The sequence below is a fragment of the Enhydra lutris genome, unplaced genomic scaffold (assembly GCF_002288905.1).
Source record: "Enhydra lutris kenyoni isolate GAN:26980312 unplaced genomic scaffold, ASM228890v2 scaffoldscaffold29, whole genome shotgun sequence".
Classification (NCBI taxonomy): Eukaryota; Metazoa; Chordata; class Mammalia; order Carnivora; family Mustelidae; genus Enhydra; species Enhydra lutris.
This window is the reverse complement of record NW_019154113.1, coordinates 5,527,005-5,546,795: the sequence shown is the minus strand read 5'-3', so window position 1 is coordinate 5,546,795 and position 19,791 is coordinate 5,527,005. Positions and strand designations below refer to the sequence as shown.

General features: G+C 44.4%; 1 protein-coding gene across 1 annotated transcript; it reads right to left on the bottom strand.

The window, feature by feature from the left end:
* Window positions 1-8,481: 8,481 nt before the first annotated feature.
* LOC111152621 (LysM domain containing 4) lies at window positions 8,482-14,876 on the bottom strand. Its single transcript, XM_022511157.1, has 3 exons — window positions 14,836-14,876; window positions 13,274-13,563; window positions 8,482-10,821 (listed from the first exon to the last, which is right to left on the bottom strand). The coding sequence occupies exons 2-3, from the start codon at window positions 13,553-13,555 to the stop codon at window positions 10,210-10,212; spliced, it is 894 nt and encodes a 297-aa protein (XP_022366865.1). The 5' UTR covers window positions 13,556-13,563; window positions 14,836-14,876; the 3' UTR covers window positions 8,482-10,209.
* Window positions 14,877-19,791: the final 4,915 nt, after the last annotated feature.

The window sequence follows — 19,791 nt, the reverse complement described above, 5'->3', positions numbered from 1 at the left end:
TGCATCCCAGTCTTTTCCCAAAGAGAAATCTTCACATCTGTTTGGGTCCTTCCTATAGCCAAGCTCAGGTTCCTGCCTTGCCGACCCAAGTGGCTACTGTCTCAGTTCAGGAACTTGAGTTCTTCTTCCACTTCTCCCCTCCACACTCCAGCCACGGCAGCCTAGGCCTTACATGGAGCTGTGACCATCCCCCAGCTGGTATCTTCCAGGCAAACCTTCCTCACCTCTCAGCGCCACCCCAGCCAGCACCGGGCTGGTGCAGGGCTCCAAGTACGCGGCTTCAATAAACGGATACATTAGTCCACTAGGAGGTCATCCCATCGTCTTCTCTGCCACTCCCTCTAGGCACCAGGTATGGGGGACTGGGGGACCTGCCAAAGCACAGGGACAGATACTCTGATCTCCTGCTAGGGAAAGCAAACATTTTTAAACCCCATCTCATATACAAATGGTTATAACTTTTTAAGACAAACATTTCCACAAAGAACTCCTGGCTTATGTCAGGAAAAAGCTTTCAAGGAATGGGAGAAGACAGGCCAGGAGAGGGAAGCTTCTTTGCTCATTTAAAAAGCAACACGAGGGGCACCTGGATGGCTCAGTCAGTTAAGCTGCTCACTTTGGCTCAGGTCACGATCTCAGGGTGTTGGGATCAAGCCCAGTGTCAGGCTCTGTGCTCAGTGGGGACCCTGCTTCTCCCTCTGCCCCTCTCCCTGCTTGTGCGCATGCCCTCTCTCAGGTAAATAAAATCTTTGAAAAATAAATAAATAATGACAAAAAAATAAAAATAAAAAGCAACATGAAAGCAATGGTCATAGCTGGAGAAAAACCCACAGGGAACGGCAGCATTGCCCCCTGCGTAGTACCTACAAGTGAGTAGCAAACCCTTCTAAGAAAAGCTTCCTGGGGCAACTGGGTGGCTCAGTCCATTGAGCATCTATCCCTTGATTTCAGCTCAGGTCATGATCTGAGTCCTGGGATCCAGCCCTGCATCAGGCTCCGTGCCCAGCAGGGAGTCTGAGGATTCTCTCTCTCTCCCAGCTTCCCTCTGCCCCTCCTCAAGATGACAACATATATCATTCCTGACTTTACTCCTCCCCACCCCCAAGAACAACAACAATTATTCATGGACAAGACACCACTGAAAGAATCTTAGAATATGGAGTTGAGGTTGAAGCACCACAGAGACCAAGGCAGATCACATTAGAAAGGTAATTAGAGGCCTCGGATAGCTGGTCCCCCACTGTCCGCGTGTGGCGTGGCACGCCCCGCTGCACGTCGGGACCGGGGTCCGGTGCTGAGCCCCTTGTCCCGGGAAACGGGGCGCGGCCGGAAAGGGGGCCGCCCCCTCGCCCGTCACGCAACGCACGTTCATGGGGAACCTGGTGCTAAACCATTTGTAAACAACCTGCTTCTGGGTCAGGGTTTCGAATGTACCAGAGCAGCTCCCTCGCTGCGATCTATTGAGTCAGCCCTCGGCACAAGGGTTTGAAAAATAAAAACAACAAAAAAACAAACAAACAAAAAAAAGGGAGGACGGGAATGAGGATGGCAGCCTCCCAGTCTCCGGCCCGGAGGAGCGGACAGCCCGGGGCCCCACTCCTCGGTGCGCCCTCGGAGAACGGCACCCAATTACTCCCGTCACCCTGGCCTCCGGCTGCACTCGAGCTGACCGAGCCTGCGACCGGTTCAAGATAAACGTTCCAATGAAGATATTTCCCCAAGTCCACAATACTTCTTCCTTCAATTGCCGAAGAACACTCCATAGGGCTGGAACGTATCTTTGTCTTCTTGAGGACTTTCCCCATAATTTTATCAAGATGTATTGGAAAGAATAGAATGGCAAACCAGTTCTGAAATCCCAGCCGGGAGACACCATGAAAACAAATGACACATAGATGAAATTCAGTTGGCTGACTGTGACTGGAGTGTCAATGAATAGAGAACACAAATGAATCATCAAACATGAGTGTAATAAAGGCAGGTTTGATCAAGAGATTCTTTCTCCTTCAATAAACAAAGGTATGTGCTTATAGAAAAAGATATAACCTCCTAGAATTTTTTTTCCACCAAAGGGAATACTGTACCTTTCTGTCAAGTATTAATGGAAAACCAAGGTACTAGAAGTCTTTATTTCATGTTGATGCTTTTAACAGTAGCATTAATGTCCTGCTACATGTCCCCATGGAATCAAAATTGTATAGGCTTTGGAACATACAGAGAAAATGAAAAAGACAAAATAAAAAAATAAAAAAAAAAAAGAAAGGTAATTAGAGAAGTAGCTACACATTGACTGCATTGCCCCTCACTCAGGCTGGCGCAGCAGCACACCAATAGCCTACTGTTCCTCTAGAGGGAAAAGAGAGCCCAACGTGGACTTCCAGCTACCCCAGCATTGTGGGCCCATCCCTGAGAGCATCCACTCTTGCCCCATGGTGACTGCAGGGGAGTTTGCAGGGCTTGACCACCTGTAAAGTCTAGAACCTGTAAAGTCTAGAACCTGCAAAGAAAACTTTTCAAATGTGTGTACACCAATGTCAGTAATCAAGGATTACAAAATATCAGATACAGCTGACACTGCCAAAGGAAACTAATAAAGCTCCAATAACTGACCCTAAAGAAATGAAAATCTATGAACTGCCAAAGAATTCAGAATGATCCCCCTAAATTCCTCTTTAAAAAGTTTAGTGAACTGTAAGAATACACAGACAACTAAACCAAATTAAGAAAACAATGCATGAACAAAACAAGTTCAACAAAGAAAAAGAAACCATTAAAAAAAAAAAAAAAGAAATCCTAAAGTTGAAAAAATACAATGACTGAAGAATTTAATAGAGAGCTTCAAAACAGACTTGGCAAGGCCAAAGAATCAATGATCTAGAAGACAGGATATTTGAAATTATCGAGAGAAAAGAAAAGAAAGAAGAATGAGGAAGAGTGAAGAAAGCATACAAGACTTAAGGAACACAAACGGAGAAGAGAAAGGGAGAAGAGAAAGAGAAAAGGACAGAAAGTATACTTAAAACAATAATGGCTGCTAACTTCCCAAACCTGGAGAGAGAGATGGGCATCCAGATCCACGAGGCCAAAAGGACTCTAAATAGGTTGAACCTGAATAGGACTACACTGCCGACACATCATAATTAAAATGACAAAAGTCAAAGACAAAGAACTTTTAAAGTAGCAACAAAAAAGAGAGAAGTTACACACAAGGTAATCCCCATAAGACTACCATCAGATTTCTCAACAGGAACATTTCACACCAGGGATGATATATTCATAATATTCAAAGAAAAAAGAAAACTGTCAGCCAAGAGTTCTATACCCAGCAAATTGTCCTCCAGAAATGAAGGAGAGCTATACTTTCTAAAACAAACAAAAGCAGAGGAATTTCATCACCACTAAACTTGCCTTCCAAGAAATGTTAAAGGGAGTTCTTTAGTGGAATTAAAAGGATGCTGATTAATGTCATAAAAATAAGAAAGTAACATAAAACTATCTGGTAACAGTAAATACATAGTCAAAATTAGATTCTATAAAACAGTACTTGTGATGCATAATTCATTTACAGCTCTAATTTAAAAGATAAAAAATAGGGCACCTGGGTGGCTCAGATGGTGAAGAATCTGCCTTCGGCTCAGGTCATGATCCCAGCGTCCTGGGATCAAGTCCTGCATCAGGCTCCCTGCTCCTTGGGGAGCCTGCCTCTCCCTCTGCCTCTCTCTCTCCCTCTGTCTCTCATGACTAAATAAATAAAATCTTAAAATAAATAAATAAATAATAAAAATAGTAGTAAAACAACCATAACTACAATGTTATTGTTTTACAATATAAAAAATATGTAAACTTTAACATCAATAACCTAAAATGTAAGGGAGAGCAGAAGTAAAAGCGTAGTTTAGGAATGCTGTAGAAATTGTTATCAGTTTAAAATAAGCTGTCATAACTCTGATACTTTATGTTAGTCTCATGGTAACCACAAAGGAAAAGTCTGTAGTTATCACAACAAAAAATAAAACAAAACAGAAAAAAATGATAAAGAATTCAAAGCATACTGATACCAAAAGACACCATAATACAAAACAAGACAGTAGGAGAAGAAACAAGGAGCAATGGATCTACAAAACAGCCAGAAAACAATGAAATGGCAACAGTAAGTCCTTACCTATCATTAGTTACTTTAAACATAAATGGATTAAATTTTTCAGTCAAAAGACATAAAACAGATGAACAGATTAAAAAAAAGAAAAACCACAAGACCCAATGATATGCTGCCTACCAGAAACTCACTTTAGCCTCAAAGATACACAGACTGCAAGTGAAGAGATGGAAAACGATATTTCAAGCAAACAGTAACCAAACAAAAACAACAAAACAGGGGTAGCTGTACTTACATCAAACAGAACAGATTTTAAACTAAAAATGGTAAGAGACACAGGTCATTACACACAGATAAAGGGGTCAATCCATCAAAAAGATATAAAATGCATTATGCATTCAACATTGGAGCACCTGAATAAAACAGAGGAAAAAGGAAAAACAAACAGCAATACAATAATTATTGGAGACTTTAATACCTCACTTTCAACAATGGATAGTTCATTCAGAGAATCAATTAAAAAAAAAGTGGATTTGAACAACAGTATAGACCAAACGGACCTAACAGATATATAGAGAGCATTATTACCCTACAACAGAATATACATTATTATCAAGTGCCTATGAAACATTTTCTAGGACAGACCATACATTAGGCCACAAAATGAGTCTAAGAAAATTCAAGGTTAAAATCATATCATGTATCTTCTCTGAACACAATGGTATGAAACTGGAAACCAGTAACAGGAAGAAAACAGGAAAATTCATGGATAAATGGAAATTAAACACCACTCTATCTTTTTTTTTTAAAGATTTTATTTATTTAATTGACAGAGAGATCACAAGTAGGCAGAGAGAGAGGGGGAAGCAGTCTCCCTGCTGAGCAGAGAGCCCAATGCAGGGCTCGATCCCAGGACCCTGAGACCATGACTTGAGCCGAAGGCAGAGGCTTAACCTACCGGGCCACCCAGGCACCCCTAAACACCACTCTCTTAAACAACAAATGGATCAAAGAAGAAATTAAAGAGGGAAATAAAAAACTCTCCTGTGACAAACTAAAATGGAAACACAACATACCAAAACTTATGTAATATGTGCAGAAAGCAGTTATAAGATGAAAATTCATAGCAACAAGCACCTACATTAAGAAACAAGAAAGATCTTAAATAAGCAATCTAACATTTTAAGAAACTAGAAAAAGAAGAACGAAGTAAACCCAACATTAGCAGAAAGAAGGAAACAATAGATTAGAGCAGATAAATCAAATAGAGAATAGGAAAACAATAGAAAAGATTAATAAAACTAATAGCTGGTTCTTTGAAAAGATAAACAAAACTGATAAACCTTTAGCTGGACTAAGCAAGGAAAAAAGAGAGAAGACCCAAGTCAACAAAATTATAAAAGAAAAAGGAGGCATCACAACTGATACCACAAACACACGAAGGATCATTAAGAGACTACTGTGAACAACTATTCACCAACAAACTGGACAATCTAGAATAAATAGAAAAATTTTTAAAAATATATAACCTACCAAGACTCAATCAGGAATAAACAAAAAATCAGAATGGATCCATACTAGTAAAGAGATTGAATCAGTAATCAAAAATCTGCCCAAAAAGAAAAACCCAGGACCAGATGGTTTCACAGTGGCTTTTACCAAACATTTAAAGAAGAATTAATGCCAATACTTTTTAAACTTTAAAAAAAAAAAAAAAAAAAAAGGAAACATTTCCAAACTTATTTTATGAGGCCTGACCTAAGGTAGTAAAGTATCAGGCACTACCTGATACCAAAGCCAGGAAAGAACACTATAAGCCAATTCTCAAATTCTCAATAAAATACCAGCAAACCAAATTCAGCAGCACATTACAGAGATCATTCACCATGACCAAGTGGGATTTATTTCAGGGACAGAAGGTGGTTTAACATATGCAATCAATGTGATGCACCTTATTAACAAAATGAAGGACAAAAATCCTGTGATCCTCTCAATAATGGAGAAAAAACATTTGACAAAATTCAAAATCTATTCATGATAAAAACTCTTAACAAATCAGGTGTAGAAGGAATGTCCTCAACATTACAACGGCTATATAGGACAAGGCCACAGCTAACATTATGCCTGATGATGAAGGGGTACAATCTTTTTCTCTAAGATCAGGAACAAAAACAAGCGTGCTCACTCTCACTGCTCTTATTCAACACAGTCCTGGAAGCCCTAGCCAGAGTGATCAGGCAAGAAAAAAAAAAAAAAAAAAAAAGGCAGGAAATTGGGGAAAAAAAAAGTAAGTAAAATTGTCTCTATTTGTAGATGACATGATTTTACATATACAAAATCCTAAAGACTCCATTAAAAAAAAAAAAAAACTAGATCTTAGCCATGAATTTGGTAAAGTTCCAGGATACAAAATTAACATACAACAATCAGTAGCGTGTCTATACACTAACAATGAATGACCTGAAAAGAAATAAAGAAAATGATTCCATTTGCAGTAACATCAGAAACAATTGAATATTTAAGAATAAATTTGACCAAGGAGGTGAAAGAACACAAACACTACAAAAAGACACTGATGAAAAAAGATAAAAATAAATGGAAAGGTATCCTGTGTTCATGGGCTGGAAAACTGAATATTGTTTACTTTTCCATATTACTCAAAACCATCTATAGATTCAATGCTATTCCTATCAAGATTTCAATGGTAAATTTTACAGAAGTAGAAAAAAAAATCCTAAAATTTATATGGAAGCACAAAAGACTGAATAGCCAAAGGAATCCTGAGAAAGAAGTACAAAGCAGGGGCATAACACTTCCCGATTTCAAGCTAGATTATAAACCTATAGTAATCAAAACCATGTGGTAATGGCATTAAAACAGATACTGACCAGCAGAACAAAAGTGAGAACCCAGAAATACATCGACCGGTGCCTATAACAGTCATACTGAGAAGGAGCCAAGAAAACTCAATGGAGAAAAGAGTTTCCTCAATAAATGGTGCTGAGAAAATGGGGTTTCATGTGTAAAAGAATGAAAGACCTCTATCTTTTTCCACTCCCCAAAATTAACTCAAAATGGATTAAAGACTTGAATGTAAGCTCCTTCATGGTAAACTCCTTGACACTCGTCTTGGCAATGATTTTCTGGATAGGACACCAAAAGCATAAGCAACAGAAGCAAAAATAAACAAGTGAGACTAAATCAAACTAAAAAGCTTCTTCATAGCAAAAGAAACAATCAACGAAATGAAGACAACCTACGGAATGGGAAAAAATATTTGCAAACCATATATCCAATAAAGAGTTAACAGCCCAAATACATAAGGAACTCACACAACTGAGCAGTGAAAAGAAAGAAATGTTAACAAAGAAAAAAATGGCAAAGCACCTGAATAGACATTTTCCCAAAGAAGTTATACAAAGGGCCAACAGGTACATGGGAAGGTGCTCAACATCACCAATCATTAGGGAAATGCAAATCAAAACCACAGTGAGATATCCCCTCATGTCTGTTAGAATAGCTATCATCAAAAAGACAAGAGATCACAAATGCTGGTAGGGATGTAGAGAAAAAAGAACCTTTACCATTCTTCTTCAACCCCAGGAAGACTTCATTATTAACAGAGGCAGTTTAAAGAACTACCTTCCCGAGGAAGGACTGTGGCATGGCCTTGACTGGACAGTCCTGCTCAGGGTGACCCTGGACTTCGGCTTAGTCTCTGCAGCCTTGTCACTACAGGGTAAAACGGGAGCATCATTTTCCTGATGACATAGATTCCCCAGGTGTCCAGTGTTGGGCACTACAGTTCAATAAAAAGTCTGAACATTTCCTATCAAATCTAATTACTTCTTTAAAGATTTTATTTATTTGACAGATCACAAGTAGGCAGAGAGGCAGGCAGAGAGGAGGAAGCTGGCTCCCCGCTGAGCAGAGAGCCCGATGCGGGTTTCGATCCCAGGACCCTGGGATCATGACCTGAGTGGAAGGCAGAGGCTTTAACCCACTCAGCCACCCAGGCATCCCTCTAATTACCTCTTTAAAACATTAACTCCCAAGACACTATAAATGTAGTAAAGGTGTAGAAAACCAGCTTCCTGGTATCTCTTGTGTATACTAAACAAAACCACTTTAAAGCACATTGTACAGACCAATCAGTGAGACCCTGCAGGTTTACCACTTCTGTTCTTCACCTGTTCGACCTTGAGCAGCACAAGCCCTGGGGGGACACCCCTGGACATGGGCACCTCCATGTTCTCCAACATTGTCACACATCTTTTAATTCTGAATTACCACCTCCGTTGGAAAAAAAAAAAAAAAGAATCCTCAATTTTTCTTCACAGAAGAAATTATTTTATTCCATTTTTTAAAAGTAAGAGATACATATATTTATTCTTTGCCTGGCAAAAGCCATTTTCCCATGGGTCTCTAGGCTCTGTGTTAGAGGATGATACGTTAGAGGAACCTGCGGCCTCCAGGGGCACAGTGAGCACACACTTCTGGCTGGAAAAACATTCACATGATCAAAGCAGTTCCTGTAGCAAAGATCCACAAGTTCATTTTATCCTGAAGACCATTCTGGTTTTGAAGAAAGGCTTTACTTCTGAAGATACTTTAAGTTTACTAATTGAACCCAGGGCAAATCGTTCCCCACACAGCTGAGAGGAGAAAAATGAGAAGCCCATTTCAAGCACTCTACCACCACACTCCCTTCCTCTTACAAGACGAAATCTTCTCAATTCATCTCTAGACCTGATGTGTCCAGGGACATAAACCACCTCCAAGCTCAGCATTTGTGCAATCTTCCTCCCTGATGGCAGGCTCCTCCAAACCATGTAAGCCCATTTCCACTCTTCCATGGGACCAAGGTGGGCTCCAGCCAAACAGGCCTTCACCCTCACCTCATGTACCCCTGCTCCACCGGCAAGGCCTGAGGCTGACCCAGGCCTCCCTTGAGCCTCCAGCACGCTGCAGCAGACACCTGCTGTGTAGACGGGAAAACCTCAGGCTGATGGGAGCTTGTGGTTTGGTCTTTTAATATTAGGAGCTACACTATATAAAGTGTATTTAGCCAAAGAAAAACACTGAGCCCGATTCTGGGGCAATGGCTCTAGACTTCCCAAGATTAGATAGAGTCAGGGAAGCAGCAGGAAGCACACCCATTCTCCCTGTACCTCCCTTCTAGGTACCTCCAGGGGTTGCTGCTCTCAGCAATGCCAGACTGGTGACTGTTCGGCCTTAGACGTGTCACATGTTGAGACCTTGGCGATAGGCACTCCTCTTCCTCTCTGCACCTACTCAGCTCCAGACACTGGGCAGCACGAATTCTTCCCAAGAATGCTAACTTGGGTAATGTGGTTAGCCACCGCAGTGGGGATGCTCCTCAGAAGAAACTGAGCAAAAGCCTCCAAATGATCTAGCCAGGAAGTGCTGGCCGTACCATGTAGCAGCTTTAAAGCAGGCCTGTGCACCCCTAAGTAGTTCTAGAAGTAAAAGGCACACACCTGCCATTTACTCAGTATTAGAGCAATTCAGATTCAGGACTTTTTTGATCCTAGAAGTGACGTTGCCTCAAAAAGGCTAACTGGTGGGACAAACATGAAATAGGGCTTATTATAATTGTCATGTCCAAAACAGGGTGACGTTCACCGCTGCTGGACAGCACCTTTGCCAGGGAGACAAAGAACACCACGTGTCCCGGCAGAGGACACTGCAAACAGCAAAGTGACCAAAGCTGACCCCAGAAGCTCCCACAGTGAAGGTCCAAGGCTGCTCCTCAACTTCCAAACACTTCCAACTTGGGGGCCCACGCAGTGCCAGTCCACTATATACCTTCAAGAAATGGCATGTGTCACGTGCAAATGCCTCTCTTGCTGTACCTCCTGGATGTAGGGGGCTGCGGGGGTTGGGGGGGGCGCATGTTTTGGCTCCCACAGCCTTGGATTAGGTCAGCCTTTTCCCCAGGGTCAAATGTTCTGGAGAATACAACGGCGGCTTCTGAGACATGTCCGTAGGTCATAGAAAAGGAAAGGCAGAACCCTAGGATATGGCTGATGTCAGGTGATCCACATTAAGAGGCTGAATGCTAACACTGCATGATTCTTTAGAAACAAGAGCTAGTTCCCTGCCCGGGTGGTTGGACTGAACTGGCTGTCTGCAGAGGGGACAGTTGGCACTGGAACTGCTAATCTGGGGGCTTGCCCTGGAACTGCGCTCACGCTCATCGAGCCATTGGGGACAGCAGTTGTGTTCAAGCTACTGGGGATCTCGCCAGTAGCTTGTATTTTAAAATAGACCAAATAAAACACTGGTAAAACAATCCCAATTAGAAGCATGATAAAAACGGCATTCCACCACTGAATTCCACAGTCGGCACCGTTCGTGGGGGTCTTTGGAGAAGTCGGGAGCAGCGGCTGATTGGAGGTCTCTACAAAGTAACTTTCATTTAAAAAGATTTCTGACTGCACCGCACGCTCAATATTCTGGTCAATGCCCTTAAAGAAATCCGTCAGTGGGCTGGAGAGGGCACCGGCGCCTACAGTTGCTCTATCTGGGTCTGGCTGCTCCTCGAAGGTCACTCTGGTCTCTGAGGATGGGCTCAGGAGGGGTCTGAGTTCTTTGTGGGTCTCTGTAAGGATCCCATGATTTTTCACTGGAATCTTAATAGATTTCAAAGCATATAAATCTTGTTCTCTGATGAAGTTGTTGACTTTCTTGATATCTGCGACCTAGGAAAGCCACGAAGACAAACAGCACAAAACATGTAAACTCCTTAGAATGAATATCCAAAAAGTAGCTCTTTCTGGAAGAGGAGCCAAGCCCACCCTGCTTACGAATCTGATGAATATTGGAAAACCGCACCTAGGCACAAAATTAGTTTAGGCTGAATAAAACTGTTTTTTGGCTTTAACTCAGCTTGAATGTATAGCTTAATCATCACGTTTCCATACAGATTTACAAGTTTGAAAAACATAAGATCAGTTTTGGAAGAGTCTCTTGCTAATTCAAAGTGTGACCGCAACAAAATGTTTTTAGGTGAAACCCAACCACGGCAACTTAAAAGCTTATAGCCCTTTCTACTTCTTCTAACTTTTGAGGCAACAGTGCCCCCATCTGGCTGACTTCCCTCCCACATCAGAACCCCATTCAGTAGCTGATTATATTAGGGTTCCCCAAACACAAAGCCTCAGCCAGCTCCACACTCAGAACCTATTTTAACTGTAATAATACTTAAAGAGGTATGTCCTCATGATTCTACCATGTTTTCTTGCCCAGAAGTGCTGTATGGCATATAAATTTATTTTCTAAATAAAGGGACCTAGGGGTGATACACTTTGAAGATTTCACAACACTTATGATAATTAGAAACATATAGAAAATCATGAATCAAGCTGGAAAGTATGGACTGAAATCTGTTGCAATTTTAGGACTGGAAGAGAAACAGCACAATGAGTTTTACAAAGTTCGTGACAAACTACTTCCACAGCCGAATCTTAAGGAAGGGGTGGTGCAGACCTGTTAAGTCAAAGAGAAACCCTCCCTCAACCTAATGTTTGGAACTTAACTTGAAAGCATTAGAGGTGGACCTTAAGATTTGACTCATAAGCCCACTAACTAGAGTGTAAATACAGCCACAGACCTTTAGATAACACCTAATTCAATCATCTCTATTATTTCACTTACTGAGCAACTATTTTTATCATCTAATTGAATTGAGGTGGCAGATATTTTTAACCGATCACACCTGGAAACTAAACCATAAGGTGCTTGGGACATGTTTGTCTTTGCCCTTAGGGAATTAACACCAAATTTATATTTACTTTAAAGTGGAAAATTGATTGCTTTTGGAAGCATTATATATAACGTCTTCACAGATTTATTAGACATCAGTATTCCAAGAAGCCCACTCATCCACTCAGTGTGGGGTTGGATTCATTTTCAGCCCACGTTCCGTAACTACACAGTATGCCTACAGAAAAATCTCGGTACAACTGAGAGGCCACAGTATGTCCCTAGAGACCAGCCTGTTTATTTCTTCTGGGAAATACAACATCCTATACAATGTGTTTAACCATTTGAACCTTGTTAGATAAATGACAAGAAACTAAGGAGGAAAAGGTTTCTAAAATATATTGGTTAGACAGCCTTAGGGGAGGCCACAGAAATTTATAACAGTGTCATTAGCAAAATGAAATAAATCGTTTCAATCTAGGAGAAAATGCAGCAATTCTATAAATACTTTCCTACTTACTTTGCCATGTTAATCACTCTGAATGCTAAAAACATAATTAAAGAGAGAAACAGGGTTACATAGATACACAGTGTACAAAGGCTAGATCATGCAGTTCTAAGAGAGGACATAAAACTTGACCAAATAAGCTATAAGCAACAAGAAAGGGTCAGAAAAAGTGAAGCAGCTAAAAAAGCAAGCCTACCAAACAAATCTTGGATAAATTCTGCTGGCATCTTTGGCCCTAGTAGGTCTTAAACAAAATGTGCTTGGAGGGAAAAAAAAAAAAAAAAAAAAGGTTGGGGAGGCGGAGGGGGACACCTGGGTGGCTCAGTTACCTGAGCATCTTTTTTTTTTTTTTAAGATTTTATTTATTTGAGAGAAAGACAGAAAGCACAAGCCAGGGGGAAGGGTAGAGAGAGAGGAAGAAGCAGATCCCCACTGGGGCTCGATCCCAGAACCCTGGGATCGTGACCTGCACAGAAGGCAGGGCCCTAACTGACTGAGCCACCCAGGTGCCCCTAAGCATCTGGCTCCTGATCTCAGCCCAGGTCTTGATCTCAGGATTTTGAATTCAAGCCCCCGCCATTGGTCTCCACACTGGGTGTGGAGCCTACTTAAAAAAAATAATTAAAAAAAAAAAGTTTCTGAAATTCAGTGTGGAGGGACAGGGAGAGAAGTACTTTGCAGAGAGGGAACTGCTCCAACATGTGAGATTCCTAACCTCACTTTTCATGATCTCAAGGTTCAGAATTGAAAGTACTCCCACCTGCCTTCCATCTCTGGCTAGATTGGAGAGTCCCTTCCGGCTACAAGAGGCCTCTCCAAACCACCTCTTGGGGGGTCAGGAAGGGGCAGCAAGGGCCTCCACCCTTCAGGGCATTGCTCTGTTCCTCTGAGCACACAGAAGCCGAGGGACAGATGGCACCTTCACCTGCGGGGTTTCTTACTTTGCAGCCATACTGAAGAGCGAGCTTGTTGAGGCTGTCCTCCTGGGCCAGCTCCCGCTGCAGCAGCACCACGTCCCCTGCTCCTGGCTGGTGAGGGTGGTGGGCACCCTTCTTCTGGCGCTCCTTGCCCCGGGGCCGCAGAGCCATGCGGTGGGACTCTTCCTCAGAGGAGTCCCCCGAGTCCCCACCACCATTCTCAAACATGTAAACGTGGCTGGTTGGAGTCCTACAGACAATGGCTGGGCCTTGGAAGGTCTTGGTTAACACTTCCTTCTGCCTCATTTTCTTAACTGAAAACCAAACCCCATGGTTAATTCCACATAAGGCACATTCATTCCTCTGCGGCTACAGTAAAGAGAAGTGTCTTGTTAGAGACTACGCTTTTCCCTCATCATTGCAGAGACACCATCAGTACAAAAAACAACGTGCTATATGCTAGCTGAGATGGGGTGAGAGGCAGGTGTGTAAAAATAGCATTTTCCCCTTAATTGCATCCCTTTTGCATAGAGAACGAAAGAATCCCTCCTTTCCCCCTTATTCCTCATCCATCCATAGGTGGTGCCCCCCCCCCCAAACCCCACGCAGATAAAGAAACTTCTCTTTTTGGTCTCAGGGGTAAAGACGCTGCTGGGACCCTTGCAATGGGAGGGAAGGGCTGTTCCAGCTTCCTTGCTTTGAGGATCTTAACTCGGGAACTTTTGTACAGAACAATTCTAGTTCACTACTTTACACACTCCAGAGTCTCCTCGCCAAGAAGGTCAAGACTAAGGTCACTTGCTTATGAGAACTATGAGAATAAAAGACTTTGATTTCCAATACCGAAGGCTTGAATTACGTTGTATGTGAGCCAAGATGGGCAGAAAATTCCTGTCGAACTACGAAATTCGTCCAGTTTCTCACAGGTGCCCTTGCCTTCATTACATCCCACGCCTGGTTTTTATTTTCACCTCCAGCCAAGTGCAAAAGCCACACCACCCGCTTTCCCCTCTCGGAACAGTCCGAGTGAGGTTCCAGAAACGAGAGCTCAAATGCGGGGAATGACAGCCTCGGAACTGCTGGCGTGGGGCCCTTCGGAGCCCAGGGGAGCGGCGCCTACGGGGACAGCCAGGGCCCCCCGGCGCGACCGTGCCGCCCACCGCCTCCTGCCCGCACCCTACGGACCCGCCGGCCCGGAGGAGGGAGGCGGCGGCTCTCCCCGTCAGAGCTCAGGGCCTGCCAGGGGCCCCGGCGGCTCCAAGGCCTCAGTTTCCCTCTGAGCCCTTTCCGTGCAAGGAGGGCGGTCCCCACACAGGCGCTGACAAAAAGAAAACCGGGCGCGGCCCGCTCCTGGGCTTAGATGGGCGGGACCCCAACATTCCACACAGGCACGACCTCCGACCTCTGCCCTCCACCCCAACCACCTCCGGCCAGCCGCAGACGGTGGCGGTCGCCGCCCCTCCGGAGGCAGGAGGGCGGCTCGTACCCGAGGCAGAAGCGTGGCCCACCCCCCTGAACCGCGGCGCCGCTGAGGGCCCGCGCGCTCCCCCTTCCAGGACCGCGGCCCCTCCTGCCAGCCCCGGTACCTCAGCGCCCCGGATCCTCCGAGACTTGCCGCCGCCGCCGCGCCTGCTGATTGGGCCCGAAAATCGGCAGGTCTCCAGGGGGCGGGGACGGCGAGGCAGCCAATGAAATCAGTGCTGGGGGGGTTCTGGAACGAGCCCGGCTGTGCCGAGGTCAGGGCAGGAAACGCGACCGGGGGGCGGGGCCGGGGGCGGGGGCCGGAGGGGCGGGGCCGGAGGGGCGGGGCCGGAGGGGCGGGGCCGGGGAGGGGCTCCAGCTCCCCGACCGCCCCTCCCTTCGCCCCGCCCCCCTGCCTGCCACCGCCGCACCAGCTCGTCCCAGCTGCAGTTTTTGTTTCGGCTGTAGGCTTACCACTGATTCCCAGCTTTCTGCGGAACCTCAGCTTTCTCACCTGAACAAGAGGCCTTTAGCCCCGCCCTCTGTGTCAGTTGTGTAACGAGGGGGCAGATTCCTAGAAGAGTGGGGGCCACCTGCTGAGGGGTCCCGCTGGGACCCAGGGGTCTCCACATCCTGAGCCCTTACCACCGAGTCTGTTCCTCTCCGCACACGAAGATAGAAAAATCCCCCAGTGTAAACCATGGAACCACGACTACACGGACCACAAACAACACAATTTACCCCACCGTCGATGGCGGGGGACTCCTTAAGCTTAATAGTGGTGGGGGAACACTCTAACACACTAAAAGTACAAAGGTTTAAAATGTCCACGCCAAAAAAGAAACCAAAATTAAAAAGCAAACCGTAACCAGGGGAAAATAAATGCAATAAACACCACAAAAGATTAAAATCCTTAATTGAGACAAACCTCATCGAATTAATGAGAAAGTCACTAACAGCCCAGTGGGTGGGGCGCATGAGCCGACAATCCACCAAAGTATGTAAATGGTTAATGGGGGGCGAATGACATCTCAGTAGTTATCAAATTAAACCACAAAGCAAAAAGATTAAAACAGTAAGATCTCTCCCTTTTATGGCTTTCCATCCTACTTAAAATAAAAGTTGAATTCTTTATCTTGGCAGACAAAGGCCAGGGCATTCTCTGCCATTTACTCACTCCTTTTATCCACTCTCCCCTTTTTTCTGGCTTTTAAACACCCAGCTCTCCCACACCTGGCCCTTCACAGAATATACTTCTCTCAGCTGCTGGCACGGCTGGACCTTCTGACCCCCAGGCCTCAGATAAGTCCCTTTCTCAGCCCATATACCTAGATGCTCCCTCCATGCTCTGTCAGGACATTCTGTTTCTTCTTCCCACTTCACATTTGATGGACTTGTTTTGTTGCCAGAATCCACCTGTCCCTAATTATCGTCTGTTTTGCTCACCACAACCTGTGTCCAATTCAAAGCCTATACTCGGTAAATAGTGGCTCAACAGGCAAGACATCAAGTGACCTGACCCAGGGTACAGAGGAAGTGGCAGCATTAAAGTTCAAATCCTAATATGTCTGACTCCAAAAGCCCATCTGTCAGCCACAGCTGTCCTCCTGGACCAAAGGGCTTGGTCATGGCCTAGTGTATTTGACAAGTCTAGGCATCAGAATTTAAGAATGTGATTAAAAGGGAGAGGAGTCAGATCAGAATCTGCAAAGCTGAATTAATTTTTGATTAATTAGCCACTCTGATCTTTCGTTCAGCATGTCCAATAAAAAACAAATCCAGATTAAGGAGAGATTTTATTAAAAAAGATTATTGCAGGGGGAGAAAAAGATTTGCCATGAGGAGAACCCTCTGACTATGAGGTCTGCAAGCACCTTAAGAGTTGGGCTCAGGGGCGCCTGGGTGGCTCAGTGGGTTAAGCCTCTGCCTCCGGCTCAGGTCATAATCTCAGGATCACAAGATCGAGCCCCGAATCGGGCTCTCTGCTTGGCGGGGAGCCTGCTTCCCCCCCCCTCTCTGTCTGCCTCTCTGCCTACTTGTGATCTCTCTCTCTCTCTCTCTGTCAAATAAATAAATAAATGTTTTTTTTTTTTTAAAAGAGTTGGGCAGAAAGGGCTTTTCTTTTATAGAGAGAAGTAAGTAAGGCTAAAAAGAACCAGGTGTGGGGAAATAGGACAAAAGGGTGGCAGAATTGGATAACAGATATGAGAACATTCTAACGAGGCCAGCCTATTCTCAAGAGGGACTGTATGCTGCCTCAGGCTAAGGCTGGACTGAAGTCCATTCAGGGGCCTAGACAAAGGAGAGTGGCTCCGTGGAATGCTGATTAACAAGCATTTTGTTCTGATTGATCAGTGGGGACAAGAGGCTCAGCTAACCATTCATGAGGCAGAGAAAGAGAATTTCGAGGGTTTGTGCCTGGCCTTGTCATAGGTAAACAAGGAGGGCATCCCTGAGTCTTATTTAAGTCATAACGGGGAAGGAAGGGGGGTTCTTTAAAATAAGTCATTTTCCAGAACAGAGTGGATGGGTAGGGATGGGGAGGTCTTTTTTTTTTTTTTCCCCCAAAGATTTTATTTATTTGACAGAGAGATCACAAGTAGGCAGAGAGGCAGGCAGAGAGAGAGGCTTTAACCCACTGAGCCATCCAGGTGCCCTGGGATGGGGAAGTCTTAACCTTCGGTGTCTGGGGATGGGGAGGTCTTAACCTTCACCGTTTTCCAGGAGCACAGGGCGTCAGTAAATCTCGACATTGTCAAGTTTCTGTCTATGGGTCTGCCTCCACATGTCAAGCGTTGGAGAACAGCGGCAAGAGCTCATGGGGTTTACACTTCAGAAGATGAGCCAAGACAAGGACAGACACAGAAAGGGCATTACAGGTTATGCTAGATTTGGGGAAAATAAAAACTAGGACATTATCTGTTAACAAAAATATCCATGGGGCACCCGGGTGGCTCAGTGGGTTAAAGCCTCTGTCTTCAGCTCAGGTCATGATCCCAGGGTCCTGGGATCGAGCCCCACATCGGGCTCTCTGCTCAGCAGGGAGCCTGCTTCCCTTCCTCTCTCTCTGCCTACCTCTCTGCCTACTTGTGATCTCTGTCAAATAAATAAATAAAATCCTAAAAAAATTATCCAAACTTCATAAAGGCAAAAGGATTGGTTATATGTTATTTCAGTGTTATGCTGGAGCTTGGTTAGCAAGCCCATCTAAGGAAAATCTGATTCTCTAAGCAGCAGTTCTCAAAATGTGATCTGGGAGTCCTGGGGAGCCCTGAGTCCTTTTCATGGGGTCTGTTAGGTCAAAACTATCTTCATACCAGTGCCAGCATCATTTTCCTTTTCTACTTCATTCTCTCTTGATAGACATAAGTTAGGTAACATAGATTAAGTCTATATAGGGTACAAGGCAACACAATACTCCTGGGAGATAGGTATTGTCATAATCCCCAAATTGCAGACAGAAAAACTGAGTGTAACAGAAATTGCAAGATGCCTACCCAATATCCATTTGAAACTTTCACTTTGGAAAAGAACCCCAATATTATCTGGGGCAGCAAAGTGCCAAGTTGAGACTATACTTCCCAGTCTTCCTTGCAATGGGGTGTGTCCCTGTGAATAAGAGGAAAATGTCGGTGGAACTTAAAAAAATGTTTACAAGGCAGACACCTGGAAAAGCTCTATAAAATATGTGTGTGTTCTGCTTACCCTCCCTCCTGCTGCATGGAATGAAGATGTGATGGCTAGAGCACATGCAACTCCTCTTGGACACGAGGCAGCCTTGGAGGTGGAATCCAAGTGCTAAGGATGGCAAAGCAGAAAGATGGAAAGTGTGCAGAGAAGAATTAAATGTCCCCATTGCTTAAGAGGTTGAGATTCCTGTTAGTAGCAGCTATTGTAATTCCTAACTTAGATACCTGGGCACAGAGATTAAATTATTTGTCCTCGATGTCATAGCTAGTCAGTATAAGAGGCAGAATCCAACCTCAGACAGACAACAAAAGCCCACAGTCTTATAAAAGCCCCTGATCAGAGCTCAGCTTTGTTTTCTCCACTGGCCCAGCTTAGCCAGGACACCCGCTAAAACTTGTTGAACAGTTCCTTCAGAAACATACCTTAGTTTTCTCTCCAGGCCATTGGCTAGGCTGGCTGAGATGCAGTTTCTTGGGCCCAGGTGAGGTCAGAGAGGTGTTGGAGCAACATGACTCATCGTCTGAAGAATGTCAGGGTCACATCCGCCAAGGACAGTCCCATTGCTTTGGCGCTGAGAAAGCTACCATCAATCCTCCACAAGCCGACAGGCCTACTCAGATGCTCCTCCAACTCCCGCCAAACCTAGAGCACCCTCGCCCCTGTGTCAGCCTGCTATGAACTGAATTGTGTCCCCACTAAATTCATATGTTGGAATCCTAACCCCTAATGTGACAGAGGGACTACAAGGAGGTGATTAAGGTTAAGTGAGGTCATAAGGGTGCGGCCCTGGTCCGGTAGAATTAGTGTCCTTATAAGAAGGAGAAGAAGTGACAGCAGAGGGCTTGCTTTCACTCTCTCTTTCCCTGCTCAGCCTCAGAGGAAAGACCACGTGAAGATGCCGTGAGAAGGTGGCCATCTGGAAGTCTTCTGGACCGTGGTCGCCTCCTGTATGGTACTGTTCCCTATACCTGAGATGGCCCTACATCCCTTCTGCCTGGAACATTTTTAGTCTATGTCTGTTGTCTTAGCACAACTATTATGAACATGACTTCCCTTTCCACAGTTTGGACACATCCTCTACCTCTCTGTGGCAGTTTGCAAGGCAAAGGCTCCCTGCCCACACCTTGGCAAATGCTGCTAGTTAATCACAGAGGACAAGACAGTTGTTAGACCTCTGTGTGGAGTTACCCAAGGCAGCTTTAGTTGTTCATGGGAGTGTGGTAGGGGGAAAAAAAAAAAGGTTTAAAAAATATATTGCATTTAGCACAGGAAAAAACAATCATTAAGAAGTTAAAGAGCATAGAACAAACTGGGTAAAAATTTTGCTATCTTTGATATGTTAATGTCCTTAATATATAAAAGGCATTCAGACCTCAATAAGAAAAAAAAGA

Coding starts and splice junctions, on each gene's coding strand:
- LOC111152621 (XM_022511157.1), bottom strand. CDS start 13,555: ATGAGGCAGAAGGAAGTGTTAACCAAGACCTTCCAAGGCCCAGCCATT. Junction 10,822..13,273: donor CTCTTCAGTATGGCTGCAAA/GTAAGAAACCCC, acceptor TGGCTTTCCTAG/GTCGCAGATATCAAGAAAGT.